Below are 19,774 nucleotides of genomic sequence, written 5' to 3' on the forward strand. Positions count from 1 at the left end.
TCTCTTCCTTCTCCCTCTCTCTCTCCCTCCCTCTCTTTCTCTCTCTTTCTTTCTTTCTCCTCTTCTTTCTTTTTTCTTTTTTGGAGACAGGATTTCTCTATGCAGTCCTGGCTGTCATGGATTTTTTTTTTCTCTCCCCAGCTCCCTCTCTTTGTGTGCATGTGTGTGTGTGTGCACACGGGTGTGTGTGTTCATCTTCTACCTTGTTTGAGACAGGGTCTCTTATTCGATGGTGCCTGTGCTAGTGTGGCTGGCCTCAGAGCATCTAGGGTTCTCTTATCCCTGCTTCCCATCTCACAATAAGAGTACTGGGATTCTAGACATGTGCTACTAAGTCCAGCTTTCACACGGGCTCTGGGGATTTGAACTCAAGTCTTCATGCTTACTACAAGTTTTGCCCACTGAGCCATCTCTCCAGCCCATCTTTTTGATTGGGACAGGCCTCAAACTTACAGAGATCTCCTTGCCTCAGCCTCCTGAATGCTGCTGATGTTATAAACATGGTGGCTACCATGCCTGTCTCCAGATAGTTTTTTAAAAACAACAGAAATGCCACACTAGTGAATTCCTGTAACTCCAGCGTTCTGGAAGCTGAAGAAGCAGAGGCTCCTTCTGCCATAACAGACTCCACAGTGAGTTCAGTCAGGCCTGCGCTTCTACATGGCAAGTTCCAGGCCAGTCTGGCTGGGCACACAGTAAGACCTTGTCGCTAAAGAACAGACAAACTTCAAACCACCATAGGTGGAGATAAGAGCCATCACATCTCAAATGGCTTCTTATCTCCCTAGCAACTCTGCTCTACTGGGTCTTGTACTAAGTAGAAAACTAAAGCTTCAGCATCTTTTTGAAAGAATTTAAGAAGTGTGCAGTTCTCCTCATGGTTTTGGTAGCAGACTATGTTTTAGACTGGTTTTTCTAGGACTGGGAGTTTGGATTGGGGCTGGGGGAACCTCACTTTGTAGCTCAGGCTATCTTTGAACTCACAGCAGTCCCCTGCCTCAGCTGTTTGAGTTTGGGGATTCCGGTAACGGTCAAATTTGAACAGTTATACTATGGAGAGTCCTTATGCTCTTCCCTTCCTCATGCATTGCCTTTGAAGAGAAAAAGCAGCCATGCATGGTCTGTGGAAGACAAGGTCAGCCACATGGCATGATGAGGAAAGGGCCCTGCTAACTCCTCCATTTCATCAAGGTGATACCGTCCAGTTCAGACGGTACAAGCTAAAAGCCAGTGTCACACAGTGGTCTCCTCAGAATTCCGGGAACAGCAGTGCTGGATGACACAGAGGCCCGGCATGTGCCGGTCCTGGGAAACAAGAGGAAGGGCCTTGCTTTGCTCTAGGTGGCTGTGAATTCCTGCAGTCCACCCACCAGGATAGAATACCTGAGAAACAAAGTAGAGACTCATTTCTACTTCCTCTAGGCTGGAGTCGCTGGTTTTGGCTTTGGTAGTGCTAAGGATTTGGTCTGGGTCAGACGTGTATCCTTTATTACCGTCTTCAGAAGAGGGAAAGAGACTAATGGAGGGGCCACTGAAACAACCCCCAACTGTCTGTAGATGGATTATAAAATGTGGAGGTCACTCCAGCTGGCGGGCCCTGCTTCTTCATTCCCTGTCTTCCCCTTTTAGGTGTCAGAGATGCCTCTGAGCCGCCCACCAGGCCTTGCTGGTGCCCTGCTATGTTCTCCTGCTTTCTCTCCCCTCCCTGAGCTCCACCTGCTTTGGAGATTGCCAGCTGCTCCCCAGGAGGACTGAGGGCAGCTGTTCTTCCTGCTTCACGATAGCCCCATGGGGAAGGCATGGGATCAGGGGTGACTGTGGTGCAGAGATAACAAGGCAGCCAGCCCAGTGGCTGCGGTCCGAAGGCTTTGATGACTAGAAGAAGTTCCTTTCCCATTTCAGAAACTCACTAACTGAGCGAACTAGGCAAAGTCACTTGGATGCTGTGAACCTCAGCTCTGTAAAATGGAGACGTAAGTGCCCTCTTGGTTGAGCGAGATGTTAGTATATCTAAGTTTAGTCTGGGGCCGGCAAAACAATTCAGCAGGTCAAGGTGTCTGTCACTAAGCCAGATGACCTGAGTTCAATCCCTGGGACCCAGAGCATGGAAGGAGTGAAACAGTTCCTCCACGTTTGCACGGTGGCGTGCACGTGTATGTGTGGACACACACATAAGCAAACAAGTAAGTAAATGAAGTTTTGTCTGGTGCTGGCTCGTGGCACTCTCAGGAGGAAGTTACTACTACTGTCCTTGGAAACAGCAGGGGTCCCCTGCTGGGGTGGGCTGAGGTGGGAGGCCCTTAGGTGAAGCCTTCATCAGGAAAAAGAGAAGGGCATGTGGATGGGAGTGACTCCAAGGGCCAGCTTTAACTTTTTTTGCTCACAGTCTCACCATTAGCCATAGAAAGATGAGAATTATATTAATAATTAGTATTTTCTATTTTATGAAAGCCGTGTGTGTGTGTGTGTGTGTGTGTGTGTGTGTGTGTGTGTGTGTATCCCCTAGGAACAGGGCTCCACTCCTATCTCCCAGGGCCTCCTCAGGGTTTGGCAAGCCACCAGCAATCAATTTGCCCATAGTTGTTGACACTGAGCTTGGGAGCCTATGTTGGCTGCCTCACCTTAGGGTCCTGAACTAGCAGTGCCATAGGGGAGAGAACAAGACTTATTTCCCTCCATATATCAAACCATGGGTGTCTTTTTCTAATTTGCAAGAGAAGCCAAAATAATGGAGATTTTTTTCACTTCCTGTTTTCTTTTTGAATAGTATCAGTGCCTTGACTGTTCACCCTCTAATCAGCGCTAGCAAGGGGGCAGAGAAAAGCCCCAGTCACAGCACTGTAATGGAAACATGGACACTGTTCGTTTAGAGTACTTACTGCCTGGGTTGTTTTATGGCATGCAGAGACATATATCTAATAGAACATCATGGTAGCAAAATGATGTTTTTATGAGATGGGAATTAGTGTCTTGTGCTTCCTCAAAATGCAACAGTATCTGTCTTAGTCAGGGTTTCTATTCCTGTACAAACATCATGACCAAGAAGCAAGTTGTGGTGGAAAGGGTTTATTCAGCTTACACTTTCCACATTGATGTTCATCACCAAAGGAAGTCAGGACTGGAACTCAAGCAGGAGCTGATGCAGAGGCCATGGAGTGATGTTCCTTACTGGCTTGCATCCCCTGGCTTACTCAACCTGCTTTCTTATAGAACCCAGGACTACCAGCCTAGGGGTGGCACCACCCACAAGGGGCCTTTCCCCTTGATCACTAATTGAGAAAATGCCCCACAGCTGGATCTCATGGAGGCATTTCCTCAACAGAAGCTCCTTTCTCTGTGATAACTCCAGCTGTGTCAAGTTGACACAAAACTAGCCAACACAGTATCTATGTAATATTCCTGTCAAAAATGTGTAAGATACCAGGTGTGGTAAAGTGGGAGGCTGGGTGGGGAGGGGTGTGGGTGTGGGTGTAGGTAGACAGCCTCAGGAGTTCAAGATCATCCTGAGCTACATAGTGAGTCTGAGGCCAGTAATGATGTGGGCCCCATTTAAAAGTGTTACACCAGAGGCTGGAGAGGTGGCTTAGTGGTGAATAAGAGCACACTGGATCTTCTTCCAGAGGACCCGGGTTCAATTCCCAGCACCCACAAAGAAGCTTAAAACTGTCTGTACCTCCAGCTTCAAGAGATCCAACACACTCACACAGCCATACATGCAGGGAAAATGTCAATTCATATTAAATAAATAATTTAAAACACAGATCACCCCAAGCTTCCAGTCTAGCCCATCTCCAGTTTTACTAGTCCCTCCCCACACACTGGTCTGGGGTGCAGATCAGTGCCTCAGTCAGCCCACATTGGTGAAGCGTCTTCTTACAGCAGATGGGAATTAACACAGAGACTCACAACTGGACAACGTGTAGACAGTGAGAGACAGTGGAGCACAGAGTCCTACATGGGGATGTTTTCATCAAATCCCTCCACTTAAGACCTAGGGGACTCTGTGGAGGAGGAGGCAGAAAGATTGTAGGAGCCAGAGGGGATGGATGACTCCAAGGAACCCATGTCTTCAGGACCCAGCAGGACTGATGCACATATGAATGCACAGAGCCTGGCAGCATGCATAAAATGTGCATAGGTTCAAATCAGACGGCAGCCAGCACTAAGAGGGCAGGGAAGCCAGCAGCAGTTGATACCCAGTGGCAAAGGGAACATCACCTCCCCTCAGTGGACTCTCACTGAGTGTATCAGCCACCCTTCAGGACAGACCCAGGGCTGTTGGCTAGCACAAGACTAACTCAGTGGTAGTCTGCGGACCTTTTGTTTTGGTTGAGCATTCTTTTGGCTTATTGGTCTTTGCTTGTTTTGACTTTTGGTTTTGTGGGGTTTGTTCCCTTGAGTTTCTTGTTTTTCTGGTGTGTCTGTGTCTGTGTATGTCTGTGTGTGTGTGAGAGAGAGAGAGAGAGAGAATGAATAAAGATGGGTAGGTAGGACCGGGCGTGGTGGCACATGCCTTTAATCCCAGCACTTGGGAGGCAGAGGCAGGCGGATTTCTGAGTTCGAGGCCAGCCTGGTCTACAAAGTGAGTTCCAGGACAGCCAGGGCTACTGAGAAACCCTGTCTCGAAAAACAACAACAACAACAACAACAAAACAAAACAAAACAAAAAAAAGGTTGGTAGGGAGATGGGTGGTATCTGAAAGGAATTGAGGGAGGGGGAAACATGATCAAAATATGTTATATGAAAAAAATTTTCAATACAGAATGCCATCCCAAAAACCTAAGTTTATAAAAGTAAAAAATTTAAGGGTGGTTTTTTATTTAAATAGACTTTTTCAAATTTATTTTTATTTATTGTGTGTATATGTATAAGTTAAGTGTGGGCATTCATGTGACATACATGTTTGAAGATCAGAAGACAGCTTGCCAGAGTTGGCGCTCTCCTTCTACCATGTGGGCCCTAGGAATCGAATTCATGTCTTCTCATAGCTTGTCGGCAAGCCCCTGTACTCACTGATCCCTTCACCAGCCCTTTTAAATAAGTACTTACACAGACCAGTTCCTCCATGCTAACACCGTAGGTCCGTATGCTGTTACAGTCAGCAGCATTCCCACTGGGCTCTGAACTTTAATCAGGCTCCCTTAGGAGCCTGTTTCAGATCCCACACTGCATTTAGCTGTCATGTTTCCTTCCTCTTCCTCCTGGTTGTGACAGTCTCTGACTTGGTTTTGATGGTGTTGTTGAGGTATTGTTGTAGGACTTTGTAGATGGCCCCTTTATGAGAACTGCCTGATGCCTGTTCTTGGTGTTCCTGTGGGTTCTGAGGAGGAAGACCACAATGGCAAAGTAACACGTTCCTCCAGTGACTCGTCACCATCGTCCCATTGCTACCGACCGTGAACGAGAGGCTGAGGGGCTGTCGGTTGGTTTCCCCAACGTGCGGTTGCTTTTTCCTCCTCTGTGCTGTGCTCTTTGGAAGAAAGACTATGCACAGCACACACATAAGGAGTAATGAGTTCTGTTCTACCTCTTTGATAGCTACATTTATTAGTTAGTCTCTATTAAGTCATTTATTTGTATTGATATAGGTACACAGACAACTATTTTATACTATGGGCAGTGCTTTAATACAGTTACATTTTTAACTTTATTTTAAAGTACATGTGCATGTGTGTAGGGCTGTGTATAGGTGTGCACATGAGGTCAAGTGCCCAGAGAGGACAAAGGCATAGGTCCCCTGGAGCTGGAGTCATTGGCAGTTGTGAGTCACCCAGTGTGGTTTCTGGGAACCAAACTTGGGTCCTTTGTAAGAACAATATGCACTCAATCATTGAATCATGGTTATTTACTCTGATCCTCTGGCCATTGATAGCTCATTCACTTGGTGCTTGTGTCTCCCCAGTGTGAGAATTCTGATTGTGTATGGTAAATGTCTCTGTGTATGAGCACCCTTGTAGAAGCCAAAGGAAGACACGGAGTCTTTCCTTCTATTCTTCTCTGCCTTATTTCCTTCCTATAGAGTCTCTCATTGGAGCTGAAACTCTGCTTTGGCTAGGCTGGCAGACCAGCAGTCTCTGCAGATATGTGCTCCCCAGTGCTGGGTACCGGTGTGCTCAGCAGCCATACTCAGCTCTTACGTGGTACTGGTTCTCATGCTTGCCCAGCAGACACTCTGACCCACTGACCCAGCTCCCCTACCCCAGCTTTATTTCTCAGCGCCTTACTTTCTGCCCCAGCCTGTTCCAAGCTCATCTGAATATATTTCTGCTCTGGCCCTGAACTAGCCCTTTCTCACCAGAGTCCTACAGATGACCATTTTCATTCCAAGGTGATAACTCACTTTGTATAAGAATACAGGGACTGGAACATACAAATTATTTTATATCATCTGACTGACAGCTTTTCAGGAACATAAATTTTCCTAAAAGCTAGGCTCAGCTATTTTGAAAATGGTACCTAGCTTTTAAAAGTTTCTAGTCAGGCTTCATTCTGTCCATTATATGAAAACCCATTCTAAGAAGAGAAGTGACTTTATCTCTATCCCCTGAAAGCAAGCCATTGGTGGGATTCTTACTATGGGGATGTTGTGCTAAAGATTGGTACCATAGGGAGATTACCAGAGTGAGAGGGAGGTTGTACGGTGTTCACATGCTGCCACAGCACCATACACACTCGGCCAGATGTCCTTCAGAGGTGAGTGTCTGAATCCTTTCTGGAGCTCCATACAGCTTTAAAGTTGATGGTGGTAATGTCTGCAGCACTAACCTTGTCGTGGCAGCGGCTTTGAGGCTCCAGGGTGGGACGTGAGGGCAGGGATGGATATGTGAAGGACAAAGCTGTGAAGAGCAGGTCTGGAGGTCTCAGGAGAGAGATGTCCTTAACGATCAGGTTAACAATTAATAATATTCATGCCTCAATCTGGATCTTAATGTAACCGATTTTCTATCTTCCATTCCTGGTTGGCTGCACTGTGGGATCACCAGGAACTCTCAGAACTACGGTTGCTTGGGTCTCCTGGCAGGGGATTCTAAACTGCTTGGTTTGCAGGGCAGTCTGGACATGGAGAGTTGAAAAGTCCCCTCCACCTCCAGGTGCCCAGGTGGCTCTAATGCAGTCAAGTTGAGAGCCAGTGCCCTAAGCTGAGGATGCACTAGCTTTCCCTACAGGGTAACAGATCACAGGCCCTCGGCACCTTACCTAACAGCTGGTGGGTTGGGTTGGAATAGCACATTTGTTTCTGTTCTCCCAAACTTAAGGTTTAAAACAACACAGATTTAATCTTTCACATTTCTGGAGATCCAAAGCTCAAAACAGGCTTTCCTGGGCTAGCACCAAGGCGTCTGTAATTCCATGTTGCTTCCCGTGTTCTCTAGGGGAAATGTCCTTTCCTGCTCCTGCTTCTGAAGCTGCCTACATTCCTTGGTCCATGGTACTGCATCACTTCAACCTTGCTTCCACTGTTCTGCCTCTCTCCCTGAATCTGCCCCTCTTCCTTCCTTCTGATAAGGTCTGCTTGTGACCATATTGGGTCCTGGGCAGTGGCAGTGGGGGGTGGGATGGGGACAGAGGAATGAGGAGATCTTTAAATCCTAAATCACATTTGCAAAAAGTCTCTTTGGCAACGTAAGATAATATATTCACAGGCTCATAGAATTAGGACATTATTGTCCTTGGGGGGCATTGTTCTCTTTACCCCAGAAGATGGAGCAAGTGTTGTAGTTACATGCCCATGGAGAGAATTAAGTTGCCCTGTGATATGTAGCCTCTCCCTCTCTCCCATTCTTCTTCTCCCATCTCTGTCTCTTTTGTTGAAGTAAGGTCTCACATAGCCCTTACAACATACCCAAGGCAGGCTTGAGCTTCTGATTGTCCCATTTCTCCTTCTAGAGCTCTGGGACTGCAGGCATGCACTACCACACCTGCTGGTTTGATCCCTGTACAAAGTTATCCAATCTAGAAAATTTTAGCATGTGAGGAGACTAGGAGCAACAAAAATACAGAATAGATACTCATTTTTAATTAAGTCCACAGTAAAAGACTATTCACAACTGCAGCTCTGTGCAGTAGAGAGGGAAAGGCAGAGGAGTTTTGTGGAGTGGGTTCCAGGTACTGAACTCAGGTTGCCAGACTTGCACACAAGTGCCTCTCCCTGCTGAGCCATCTTGCTGACCCAGGTGTGTCTCATACTGTTAAAGGGCTTGTCCAGACCTGGCGGTGACTGGCATCCCTGACCTAGGGTTTCCCTGCCTTCCCCCATGTTTCCTAAGCCCGGCCATGTGTTAGCACCTACAGCCCCACATTCGGCTCGGTAAGCTGCCCTGTTTATCCCAAGCAGAAGATGAAGGCTAATAATATTTGGACCCAAGTCAGAGGAAGGGCTAGACCTGGGTGGGGGTGAGGAGACAGGGCTGAGCATGTTGGATCCGAGTCAGAGGATGGATCTGAGTAGGGGCCAGGAGGAAGCACTATGGACTCACACACTTGATCTTAGCCAAAAGGCCAAGAAACCATAGCACTATGGATTCACAAAGAAGCATTCCAAAGACTTATTTTTAACCCAGGCCTGGCATTAACTACATACTTGTCTTTTGCTAAATAGTAAAGAATGTTCAGAAATAACTCCCAAATGGAAAAATGTCTTCCTCACAGAGGGCTAGTTTAATCTCATTACCTGACCTAGGGCCCAGCTCCCTTCTCTCACTGAAGACCTCCCAGGTGGCTCTTTCCTGCAGAGTGTTGTCTCACAGGATGTGGGATCTAGCTGCTATACCCTTCCCTCCTGAGCTGGTCAAGCCCCTGCTGCTGAGACCTCTCTGCCAGAGCCTGGCCTAATCTATTGCCATGGTGACAGTGAGTTGCTGCTTAGCACCAGCCTGGAAACTGGGCTGGAAGCTGAGCAGAAAGCTGGGGCTACCAGGCACTCTTGGAAGCCTTGGAAACAAAGACCCCTCTGGGGGCCCCTAGGAGCCTCTCATGGGCTTTGCTCTTACAGGGAGGAGCCATGAAATTTGTAAGGCCTAAATTGTCTTCTTCCATATTGGAATCAGAGTTTATAAAGATTCCTTTCTATGGTAGAGCCAGTAAGCACACTCCTGCCTTTCACATTGGTGTGTACTTTTATCCTTGGCTTCCAATAGAGTTAGAGAGCTAGAGTCTGCATCTGCCAGGAAGACCTGCCTGCCTTTTGATGTAGGTGAGTTAGAATTCAGAATTGAACAAATCCTATGTAGTCCTGTTGGTGATGGTATATAGTATTCAGTGTCAGAAATTTAGGTGATTTCCAAGCATTATTTTATTCAACTCTCACAACATTTTTTTTTTCGGGACTGACGATATGGCTTAGTGGGTAAAGGTGTCTGTAGCCAAGGTGACACTCAGCCTGAGTGTGATCCTAGGACACAGAGCGGAAGGAGAAAATCAGCACCCGCAGCTGTGCTCTGACTTCATGCGTGTGCTGCAGCAGGAGCTCACACACAAACAGATGTCAAAATGGAAACGAACTTGTTTTTATTTATATGCATGTGAGCATTTTGCCTGCATGTGTGTAAGTGCCCTCAGAGGCCAGAGGTTCCTTCCAGAGGTAACAACTGGAGTTGCAGGTGGTTGTGAGCTGGCACGTGGGTGCTAGGGCCTTAAGCCAGGTTCTCTGCAAAAGCAAGTGCTCTTAACTGCTGAAACTCGTCTCCAGCCCCGAAAACATTGTTTAAGACGTAAGAAATATAAGTTTAGCCAGGCAATGATGGCTCACACCTTAAATCCCAACACTTGGGAGATAGCAGCAGGCAGATCTTTGAGTTCGAGGCCAGCCTGGTCTCCAGAGTGAGTTTCAGGACAGCCAGGGCTACTCAGAGAAACCCTGTCTTGAAAAACCAGTAAGGAAAGGGGAGAGGAGGGAGAAAGAGAAAAAAAGAAAAATAAAGATATGATTATATTTTAGATAGTTTTGGCTGGAGAAATGGCTCAGTGGTTAAGAATGTTCACTGCTGTAACTCAGGACCTGCCTGGAGTTTAGATTCCAGCTCCCACACAAAACATTTCACAAACACCTTCATCTCTAACACCAGGTCCAAGGATCTTCTGTGCCCTCTTCTGGCTTCAGTGGGCACCCACACAGACACATGTGAAAATTAATTTTTTTTTTTGAGGCAGGCTCTTGCATTGTAACACAGGCTGGCCTTGAATCTTGGTCTCCTATCTCAGCCTCATAAATGCTGAAATTAAATGCCATAAGCCATCACACCTGTCCCTTGTCCTTAATTCCATCTTCACATGCAGAAATCAACGGCAACTCAGAAAGTTGTCCCAAATGGAGTTCAGTATTTGAATCTCTCAGAAGGCCATGCTTTGTTTTAATTGTGTCTCTGTGTGTGTCTGTGCGTGTGTGCGCGTGCACGTGTTCGTGTGTTCGTGTGTGTGTGTGTGTGTGTGTGTGTGTGTGTATATGTGTGTGTGTAAGTTTTGGTGCTTGTGATTGAATCCAAAGCCTTGTGCTATAGTCCTGAGTTATGCCTCCAGACCTGTCTGGAAGCTTGTACTGTCTTGATTCCTCCATCTGTGAGATGCAGACACTATCTGTCTCACAAGATGATTGTGTTATAGAGAATGAAGGAGAAAATGCTGAGGAGCGGAAGCGCCCTTAGCGGTGTTGGGTAGGAGATAGCTGCACCTGTGCCCTGGAAACCTGGCCTCTCCTGACTCCTCTCCTGTTCCCACAGGTCATTTCCATGGTCATGGTGGCTGTGGGTGTCTATGCCAGGCTAATGAAGCACGCAGGTGGGTTATAGGTCTCCCTCTGCCTCTCTTCACCCTTGCTGCACCTCTGCTTGCTCCAGCGCTGGTCCTGGGCTGAGGTCAGAGGAGCAGCCCCCTGAACCCAGTCTTACTGGGCCACTTGAGATTGGCAGTTCCCGTGGGTTTTCCTGTCCCCCACCCCCAGATCTGTCTGATCTAAGCCCTGGAGAGAAGCTAGGTCTGCAGAAGCAGAGAGCAGTCACGGACTTGGCCCCGCAGCCTGTCCTGAAGCGACTCAACCTCAATCCCCCTGCAGAGTATCTAGGAATCGGCCCAGCCAGTGAGCCCTGTGCCACTCTAAGTGGCTGCTCCACTCGTGAGGCTGGGATGGAGGCTTTCCCCAGTTCTTCCAGTTACATGCCAGGACTCCTCCAGCACACTTTTGTTCTTTCCTGTGAGGAGGTCTTTCCCATAATCTCCACCAGACAAGGAGGTTCCCCCCAGGACAGGAAGAAAGATTGGGTACACCCTCATCCTTTCCTGGGAGCCCCTCAGTGGGTAGCAGACTCCGGCTGAGGGTCAGCCTCTCTCCCAGAAGCAGCCTTGGCTTGTCTGGCGGTGGACCCTGCTATCCTGCTGATCGTGGTGGGCGTCCTCATGTTCCTGCTCACCTTCTGCGGCTGTATCGGATCCCTTCGGGAGAACATCTGCCTTCTGCAGACAGTGAGTGGTCAGGCCGTGCAGAAAAGCCTTGCTCGCTCGTCTTCCTTGTGCTTCCTGCTCCCCTCTGCCATCCTATAGAGGTCCATTCTGTCCCCTCTGTTGCATCCTACCCTCTAAGCCTGTGCTGTCCGCCCCTCTGGGTGGCCACCTCTGTAGCATTGTCCTAGAGGCAGGAATCTTTGTTGTATTGGGGGTGTGGAGAAGAGTCTAGCTGCCTCTCATTGGCCCTGGAAAGGGCTGCTTCCCAGAGCAGTGATGCTGTTCCTTGTCTTGCCATAGTTCTCCCTCTGCCTCACCATCGTGTTCCTGCTGCAGCTGGCTGCTGGCATCCTGGGCTTCGTCTTTTCAGACAAGGTAACACTGGGGAGCCTGGAGGCCTCTTGGTACCAGAGGGAGGAAGGGGAAGTTCCTACTGATTAATTAACCACAGCACATTTTCCCCTGGGAAGCATCAGCCTTTGAAAGGTTTCCCCTAGGGATGGATAAATGGCCTCTAACATCAATCTATTTAAAGAGAATTTCATGACTATAAGGTGTTTTCCTTTGACAACCTGATGCCATGGCGCGGGGTGGGGGTGGGGTGGGTGAAGGGGGATCAATAAACATGAGGAACATTAAAATAACCTACATCTTAAATGGTAAACAACTAAGTAGCACTCAGTGATCAAAACCACAGACAACTTGAAGAGACTGTTACTCAAACCCTGTTTATTGAACTAGCTGTGGAAAGCAGAGGGAAGGCAGACCCTGTTCTGAACCGTGCTGCCCGCATCTGGAGGTCGGCTGCCCGAGGCAACAGTCCTAATTAAGAAGCAGCATTTCCTTTAATCCCAGCACGGGGAAACTGGAGGCAGAGGGATTTCCACTAGTTTGAGTCCAGCATTGTCTGCCTTGTAAATTCCAGTGTAGATGGGACTAGTAGGAGGGAGAAATCTGTCTATTTTTAAAAAGGAGGAAAAGTGTAGCAAGGTGTGTTGGTGCATCCCTTTATTCCTAGCATTGGGGAGGCAAAGGCAGGTGGATCTCTGAGTTCCTGGACAGCCTGGTCTACAGAGTGCATTCCAGACCAACCTGAGCTACCTAATAAGACCCCACCTTGAAAACAAAACAACACCTCCCCCCAAAAAAGGGGGGGAAGAAAAATGAATCAGAATTCCATTCTCAAGTTACAAATAGCTACCAGGAATAAAATACAAGACTATGAAATAACATCACAGGAACAGAAGCCAGGGGTGGTGGCACACACCTTTGATCCCAGTGCTCTAGAAGCAATCCAGGCCAGCCTGATCTACATAGTGAGTTCTGACAGCTAGGACTATATAGAGAAACCCTGTCTCAATAACACACACACACAAAGCCCTAGGAAAAAGTAGTTGAGCAGAGAGAGACCCTGGTACAAGCAGCTAGGAGCTGCTGAGCTGATTTGTAGTTGACAAGTCCTTCTGGCTTAATGAAGTAGATCTGAGTCTAAAGAGCAGTTTTCTTGTGTCCACTAGAGGTCAGTGTCTCCACTTAGTGAGCCCCTTCCTGCTAAAACAAAACAAAATTCCCTCACTGCACCAGTCAACAAGTATTCTGGGTACTACTATGCAGAGGTAGGTAGAGAGAGGTAGATAACACTGCATTGTTCTGAAGGAGAGTTCTGAGAAGCTGTGATGTCAGGAGCACTGTTGCCCTGGTCCACTGGTCCACCCAGGGCAGAGTGGATGGGCCTGAACCAACCAACGTCTTCCCTTGCAAGATCTCCTTCAGATTAAAGATGAGCTGAGGGAATATGAATTGGTAGCTGCCCCAATTTTAATTTTAGTCTGTGATTCCCTGCCCCCCCCCCAACTCTTGGGAGGCAGTTACTAATACCTTTTAGTGACATGGGTCTGACAGTGACAGGGCTTCTCAATTTTTAGGCCTTGGGATGAATTTGAGGTAGAGTGAGGCTCTCTAGTGAGTTAATGACCCACAGGGTGAGATAGGGTTATCCAGTGTATAAAAAGGGAGGCAGGCATAGGAGCTGGTGACAGGGCATAGGTATGGTGGAAACTGGAGCTGGGACAGTACGCAGGGACTTAGGGCTGTTTGGCTGCACTAGCTTTAGTGGCTGTTAGCATGCACCCAGAATAGGGGGAGAGCCTTACCAAGCCTGTGCTGATCCTCTGGAACCTGGCACGAGGGAGGGAAGGGCTACCCTGGGCCTCTGACCCTACAAAATGTGCTGTGACAGTAAACCATAGAGACATCTGGAGAGGAGAGCAAAAGACACAACCAGTAGTGTTGGTGACTCTCCCGATGCTGTGATAAAGCACCATGGTCAAGGCAACTTAGAAGAGTCTCTTTGGGCTTACCGATCCAAAGGGGTAAGTCTGGCGTAGTGGGGAGATGTGGCAGCCACAACGGGTATGGTGGCAGACGTAGGATGCTGAGAACTCACGCCCTGAACAGGCAGGAAACAGAGAGTGTCCTGGGAATGGCATGTAGCTTTTAAACCTCAAAGCCCACACCTAGTGACATACTTCCATCAACAAAGCCACGCTACCTACACCTCCCCACCCAGTGCCACCAACTAGGCACTCAGACATCTGAGACAATGGGGGACATTTTCATTCAAACCACCGCAAATGCTGATCTGGGTTTGCTGTTATTTCTGAAGGGATTAATAATTATGAATTAATCCTGTGTCCTGATTGTGTCTGGCAGGCTCGAGGGAAAGTGAGTGAGATCATCAACAATGCTATCGTGCATTATCGAGATGACCTGGATCTGCAGAACCTCATTGACTTTGGCCAGAAGAAGGTACCAGCCAAGTGTGGTGTGATCACCCAGTGCCCTGTGGGCAGGGGTAAAAATGTTACTGCAAGAAACGCCTCACTCTCTAGGCCAATGGACTTCTTTTACCTGATAAATAATGTATTCTAAGAAGGGCTTTGTGGGGGCAGGTACTGCTAAGGGCATAGAATGTTATATATAGCATTACATATATACATAATATACATATACAAATGTGTGTACATACGCACATCTGTGTGTATATATATATATATGTTTATATATACACACATATGTGTATATATACACAGATGTATATATTATAATATACACATATGATACATATATATAATATATATGCTTATATAAAGAAGAAGAAAGGAAAGATTATTAGTCTTACAAAAAGATTCTGGAAGAATTAAAAAAATTGTAAGGGATTACCTATAGGGGAATGAGGAATAATCAAAAATTATTATATATCACATTAAAAATTGTGACAAAATATATGTAATCAAAAAATACTATTTTGTGCCAGGTGGTGGTAGCACACACCTTTAATCCTAGCACTCTGGAGACACAAGAGCAGGTGGATCTCTGACTTCTAGGCTAGCCTGGTCTATAGAGTGAATTCTGGGACGGCTAGGGCTACACAGTAAAACCCTGTCTCAAACAGACAAACAGAAAACAAAAACAAAGGCCATTTTGTTTTGTTTTGCTTGTTTTTGTAAAATCAGGAGTAGAACCCAGAGCTGTCAGCACCATGGACAAATACTCTACAACACTGAGCTATACCCATAACCCAGAATTTGCCCATTTTATGTATTGAAAAGATTTACATTAAGTGGATGTATTGACACAACTTGTAATCCTTCTTAGTTGGGAGGCTAAGACAGAGTTCAAGGCCTACCTGGGTTATTCAGTCAGTTCAGGGACAGCCTGAGTAACTACTGAGACACTGGGGTTATAGCTCAGAGGTGAGCACCTGCCTTGTATGTTTGAGGCCCTAGGTTCAATCCCAGCATAGAAGGAGAAACGTTGGGCTGGAGAGATGACTCAGTGGTTAAGAGTACTGACTGCTATTCTAGAGGTCCTGCAATTCCCAGCAACCACATAGTGGCTCACTGGGATCTGATGCCTTCTTCTGGTATGTCTGAAGATAGTTACTCATATAAATAAGATAAATAAATCTTTAAAAAAGGAGGGGGTGGGCTGGTGAGATGGCTCAGCTGGTAAGAGCACCCGACTGCTCTTCTGAAGGTCCTGAGTTCAAATCCCAGCAACCACATGGTGGCTCATAACCATCCGTAACGAGATCCGACTCCCTCTTCTGAAGACAGCTACAGTGTACTTATATATAATAAATAAATAAATCTTCTAAAAACAAAAAAGAGGGGGTAATCATATTGTATGTAGCCATAACCACCATCTGTTAGCAGAACTTTTCCATCTTTGCCTGTATGGCAGTGCACACTGTCCCTTCTATTTGAAAAGATGGAATTAGAAAGATTAGCAGTTCAAAGCTAGACTTGGCTTCATATTGAGTTTTAGGCCAGCTGGTTACAGGAACCCCCATCTCAACAACAAAACAAGACAAAAATCTCTTCAGGACAGTGAAACAGCTCAGTGGATGAACCTGCTTTTTTAATTGTTATATGTAAGAACGCTGCAGCTGTCCTCAGACACACCAGAAGAGGGCGTCAGACCTCATTACGGATGGTTGTGAATCACCATGTGGTTGCTGGGATTTGAACTCAGGACCTTCGGAAGAGCAATCAGTGCTCTTAACCGCTGAGCCATCTCTCAAGCCTGAATGTGCTTTTTATAAAACCCTGACAGAGAGCCTGAGCTTGATTCCAGGGATCCACTGTGGAAGGGAAGAACTAACTCCCCAAAGTTGTCATCTGGCCTTTCCATGTACGCCATGGCACGTGTACACACAGGCACACACACATACACACACGTGCGCGCGCACACGCACACACAAAAAACCTTTCCTTCTTTCCCTGATGAACTGTGCCCATTAAACTCTCTCCATTTCCCTCTCGTGGAGGCCACCACCATTCAACCTTCTGTGAATATAACACCATGTGAATGGGATTATACCTATGTGTCCTGTCATGTGAATATAACAGCATGTGAATGGGATTATACCTATGTGTCCTGTCATGACTGACTACTGTTACTTGGCATGTTGTCAGGTGTCATCCATGCTGTATGTAGCATGTGTTAGAATTTCCTTTTTTAAGGCTAAATAATACTCGGTGTGACTGCCTCCTCGTTCTGTTTATCTGTGGGTGGACACCTCAGTCACTTTCACGTTTGGTGTTCTAGTTTAGGCTGCTGTGACTCAGTTACATTTTGAATGAAGGCATCTTCAACACCAGTGCTGCATCTCTGTTCCTCTGGCTCAGCAGCCCTCAGCTTTGAGATCCAGTTTGCTTCCATGGAGTAATTGTGAGATCCTGATATTGAAGATTTTCTTCTTGTGATTTATTTTATTTTATTGGTTTTTTGAGACAGGGTTTCTCTGAGTAGCCCTGGCTGTCCTAGAACTCACTCTGTAGACCAGGCTGGCCTCGAACTCAGAAATCCGCCTGCCTCTGCCTCCCAAGTACTGGAATTAAAGGTGTGCGCCACCACACTCAGCTTGTGATTTTTTTTTCTTATGTCAAGGTTTTGGGTTTGGATATTTTAAAAATATTTTTTTCTTAGTAGTGCTGGAGTGAATCCAGGGGTCAAACACTTTAAGCATATGCTCTATTGCTAACACCCCTGGTCCAAGCCAGTAATCTTGAATATCCCCTTTCCAGACTGGTTTATAGGGTTGTAAATTCAGAACCTTCTCTCAAGAGGTAAAATCTGAATAATCTCTCTCTCTCTCTCTTTCTCTCTCTCTCTCTCTCTCTGTGTGTGTGTGTGTGCATGCGCGTGTGCACAAGCCAGCTGGAGTATAAAGCACTAAGTTATAATGAGATAAAGAAGGAATTAAGAGAATTTCTTTAGTGAAAGAACAGAGAAGCTTGGGTCCCTCATATGCTTGCAGTACCTTGAAGTTACAATGGAAGCTCGCCTTCAGCTTGGTGAGTCCCCTGGCCCCTCCCTGTGGGGGATCAGCAATTCCTAACCTTTCTGGTGGGCTGTGTTGCAGTTCAGCTGCTGCGGAGGGATCTCCTACAGAGACTGGTCTCAGAATATGTACTTCAACTGCTCGGAGGACAACCCTAGCCGGGAGCGCTGCTCTGTGCCTTATTCCTGTTGTTTGCCCACCCCCAACCAGGTGAGCAAACACCGCTTGTCATTTCCTCCCAAGTAAGCTCCAAGTTACTTCCTGGGCAGAAAAGCTGTTATGGTGACACTCCTTCCTGAGCTTAACCAGGTGGCTGTGCAGGTTTGTCTTCACCCTACTGTGATGGTCACTTTAGCCTTTTACTCTGAGCCCACATGGGACAGAGATAAGGGGATGGTTGGGCCAAGAGAGCTCAAAGGAAAGGAGTTTTGTATTTAGCCATTTTTACTCCAGTGTTCTCCACAGACATTCTCTAACAACTTAGGGGGGTTGGGAAAGTTGGCAGGTTTGTCAGCCAGTGTTTCTTGGTGTGGGAGTACCATTTGGCTTCTCAACATTTTCCTCAGGCAGTGATCAACACGATGTGTGGCCAAGGTATGCAGGCTCTGGACTACTTGGAAGCTAGTAAGGTCATCTACACCAATGGCTGTATTGACAAGTTGGTCAACTGGATACACAGCAACCTGTTCCTGCTTGGTGGTGTGGCACTAGGCCTGGCCATCCCCCAGGTAACTTACCCTGCCCAACTGGTAGGTCTCACACTCTGCGAAGGTTGTCTTTTGTAGAGACACCCAGGGATCAGTTGGGTACTGACATAGCAGAGGGACCAGAGAGGGATGTGCTTGCTGCATTGGAAGGACTGAGCCTGGGATAGCAGGATAGTCCACCCTGATTCCTTTCTGCCCGTTGCAGCTGGTGGGAATCCTGCTGTCCCAGGTCCTCGTGAATCAAATAAAAGATCAGATCAAGCTACAGCTCTACAACCAACAGCACCGAGCTGACCCGTGGTACTGAGAATCCTTCCTGCGCCTCCTTACCGTGGCGACGAGCATCTCAAGGACCAGCAGCAGAGGGTGCTGAGAGCACCCAGTGCAGATTTGGATTCCAGCCCCCAAATGAGGGCCCAGTGGAAAGAAGCAAGCTCCAGAAGGCAGGACACAGATGGCTCAGGTCTCCGAAGGATGTGCCTCATCTCCCCATCCTAGCCTCAGCATTGTCCGAGAATTATTTCATCCTGTTTGTAACCTTGAACATTTGAGTTTGTGTTTTTAGTTTCCTCTGGGCAGAGGTGTGGAAACAGCGGCGGCACAGAAAGCTGTAGGGTTACTAGCTGCATACTTGTCGCTGAGGCACAACAGACAGCTCTGTTAAGGCTGCTGCTGAGCTAGGTGGACAGAGTCTGCTGCCAGGGAGACCTGGCTGTGCACAGACACTGGCAGCCCTGCAGGAGTCCAGTTGGCACAATTCCGCCTCCAGAGAGGCTGGGAGTGCAGCGGGCAGAGCAGCTGGAGCCTAGGGGTTGGACCGGACCGCAGGGCATATGGGGGATAGGAGTGAAGGGGGTATGTTTACCAAATGCTTGCCTAGCCGCACTCCCAGGTAGTCAGAGTGAGCTATATCCTGCCCCTCCCTCATCTCCATGGAAACAAGGCAGCAAGGGCAAGGGGTATAACCGCAGCCAAATTCATCCCCACCCGCTCTGTAAAATGTTTGGAACCGTGGTCCCTATATTCTGCGTTCGGCAGAAGCCGGACTAAGCCATATATGCCCTTGAATTCCTCTCTGTCTGGCCTTCCCGCCCCAGCAAGTGGGGTTTTCTTTAACTTGGCAGAGGAGTGACACCACCCCCCACCCGCATCCCCTGCACCAGAACTCAGTGTTTCTACAGTGTAAGAATCGGGAATCTGGCAGAAATGGCAATAAAAGTTTGTTGACATGGGCTAAGCTGTCCTACATCAATTTTCCATTTGGGCAACTAGAAGAAATGTAGAAGGGACCAAACTGTGGGCCTGCCTTCTGGAAGAGACTTGAGACCCCTGATCCGCACAAAGCCTCCAGTTCCCTCGCATGACCCACCTACTTAGGGTCGAACCCCCGGGTCTAAATTAGGTAGAATGATTCAAGGCACAGATCTGTAGGAATGGTGTTACCTTATCCAAAAATCCCAACCTTAATTTTTTGTTTGTTTGCTTGCTTGCTTTATATCACTCTATGTCAGAGTGAAGGGGCACCAAGAAGAAAGCTTGACTCATCCTCCATCTTTAACTGGAGGAACTGGGTACTAACAACCAGTCTGCCTTAGGGAGGACTCAGCAAGCACTTAGCAGTGTGTCTCTGCCTGGAACGGCTTGGCTTACGAAGGCGAGGGCGGGGCGCGCGGGGGCGGCTCTACCGCTTGGGTGGTCCCCACCCATGTGACTTGGGAACCTGGGAGAGTGTTCGTTCGTCTTCTCAAGGATCCCTGCATTTAGGGCTTTGGATTAAGGGGGTCT

The 19,774-nt window shown here is 47.5% G+C and overlaps 1 protein-coding gene across 6 annotated transcripts in view; it reads left to right on the forward strand.

The window, feature by feature from the left end:
* The window catches only part of Tspan33 (tetraspanin 33), a 23,588-nt gene extending 4,366 nt beyond the window's left edge, over positions 1-19,222 (forward strand). The window contains exons 2-9 of one of the 6 annotated variants that reach the window (XM_021165021.2): positions 1,903-1,973; positions 10,717-10,774; positions 11,328-11,455; positions 11,735-11,809; positions 14,147-14,242; positions 17,364-17,492; positions 17,849-18,010; positions 18,195-19,221. In XM_021165021.2, coding sequence (XP_021020680.1) covers positions 10,726-10,774; positions 11,328-11,455; positions 11,735-11,809; positions 14,147-14,242; positions 17,364-17,492; positions 17,849-18,010; positions 18,195-18,296 — 741 coding nt within the window. In that variant the 5' untranslated portion in view covers positions 1,903-1,973; positions 10,717-10,725 and the 3' untranslated portion in view covers positions 18,297-19,221. Of the gene's footprint in view, positions 1-1,902; positions 1,974-10,716; positions 10,775-11,327; positions 11,456-11,734; positions 11,810-14,146; positions 14,243-17,363; positions 17,493-17,848; positions 18,011-18,194 lie in introns of all 6 variants that reach the window. The other 5 variants (XM_029479008.1, XM_021165018.2, XM_021165019.2 and 2 more) reach the window with 5 other exon arrangements.
* The last annotated feature ends 552 nt before the right edge of the window (positions 19,223-19,774 follow it).

The sequence above is a fragment of the Mus caroli genome, chromosome 6 (assembly GCF_900094665.2).
Source record: "Mus caroli chromosome 6, CAROLI_EIJ_v1.1, whole genome shotgun sequence".
NCBI lineage: Eukaryota > Metazoa > Chordata > Mammalia > Rodentia > Muridae > Mus > Mus caroli.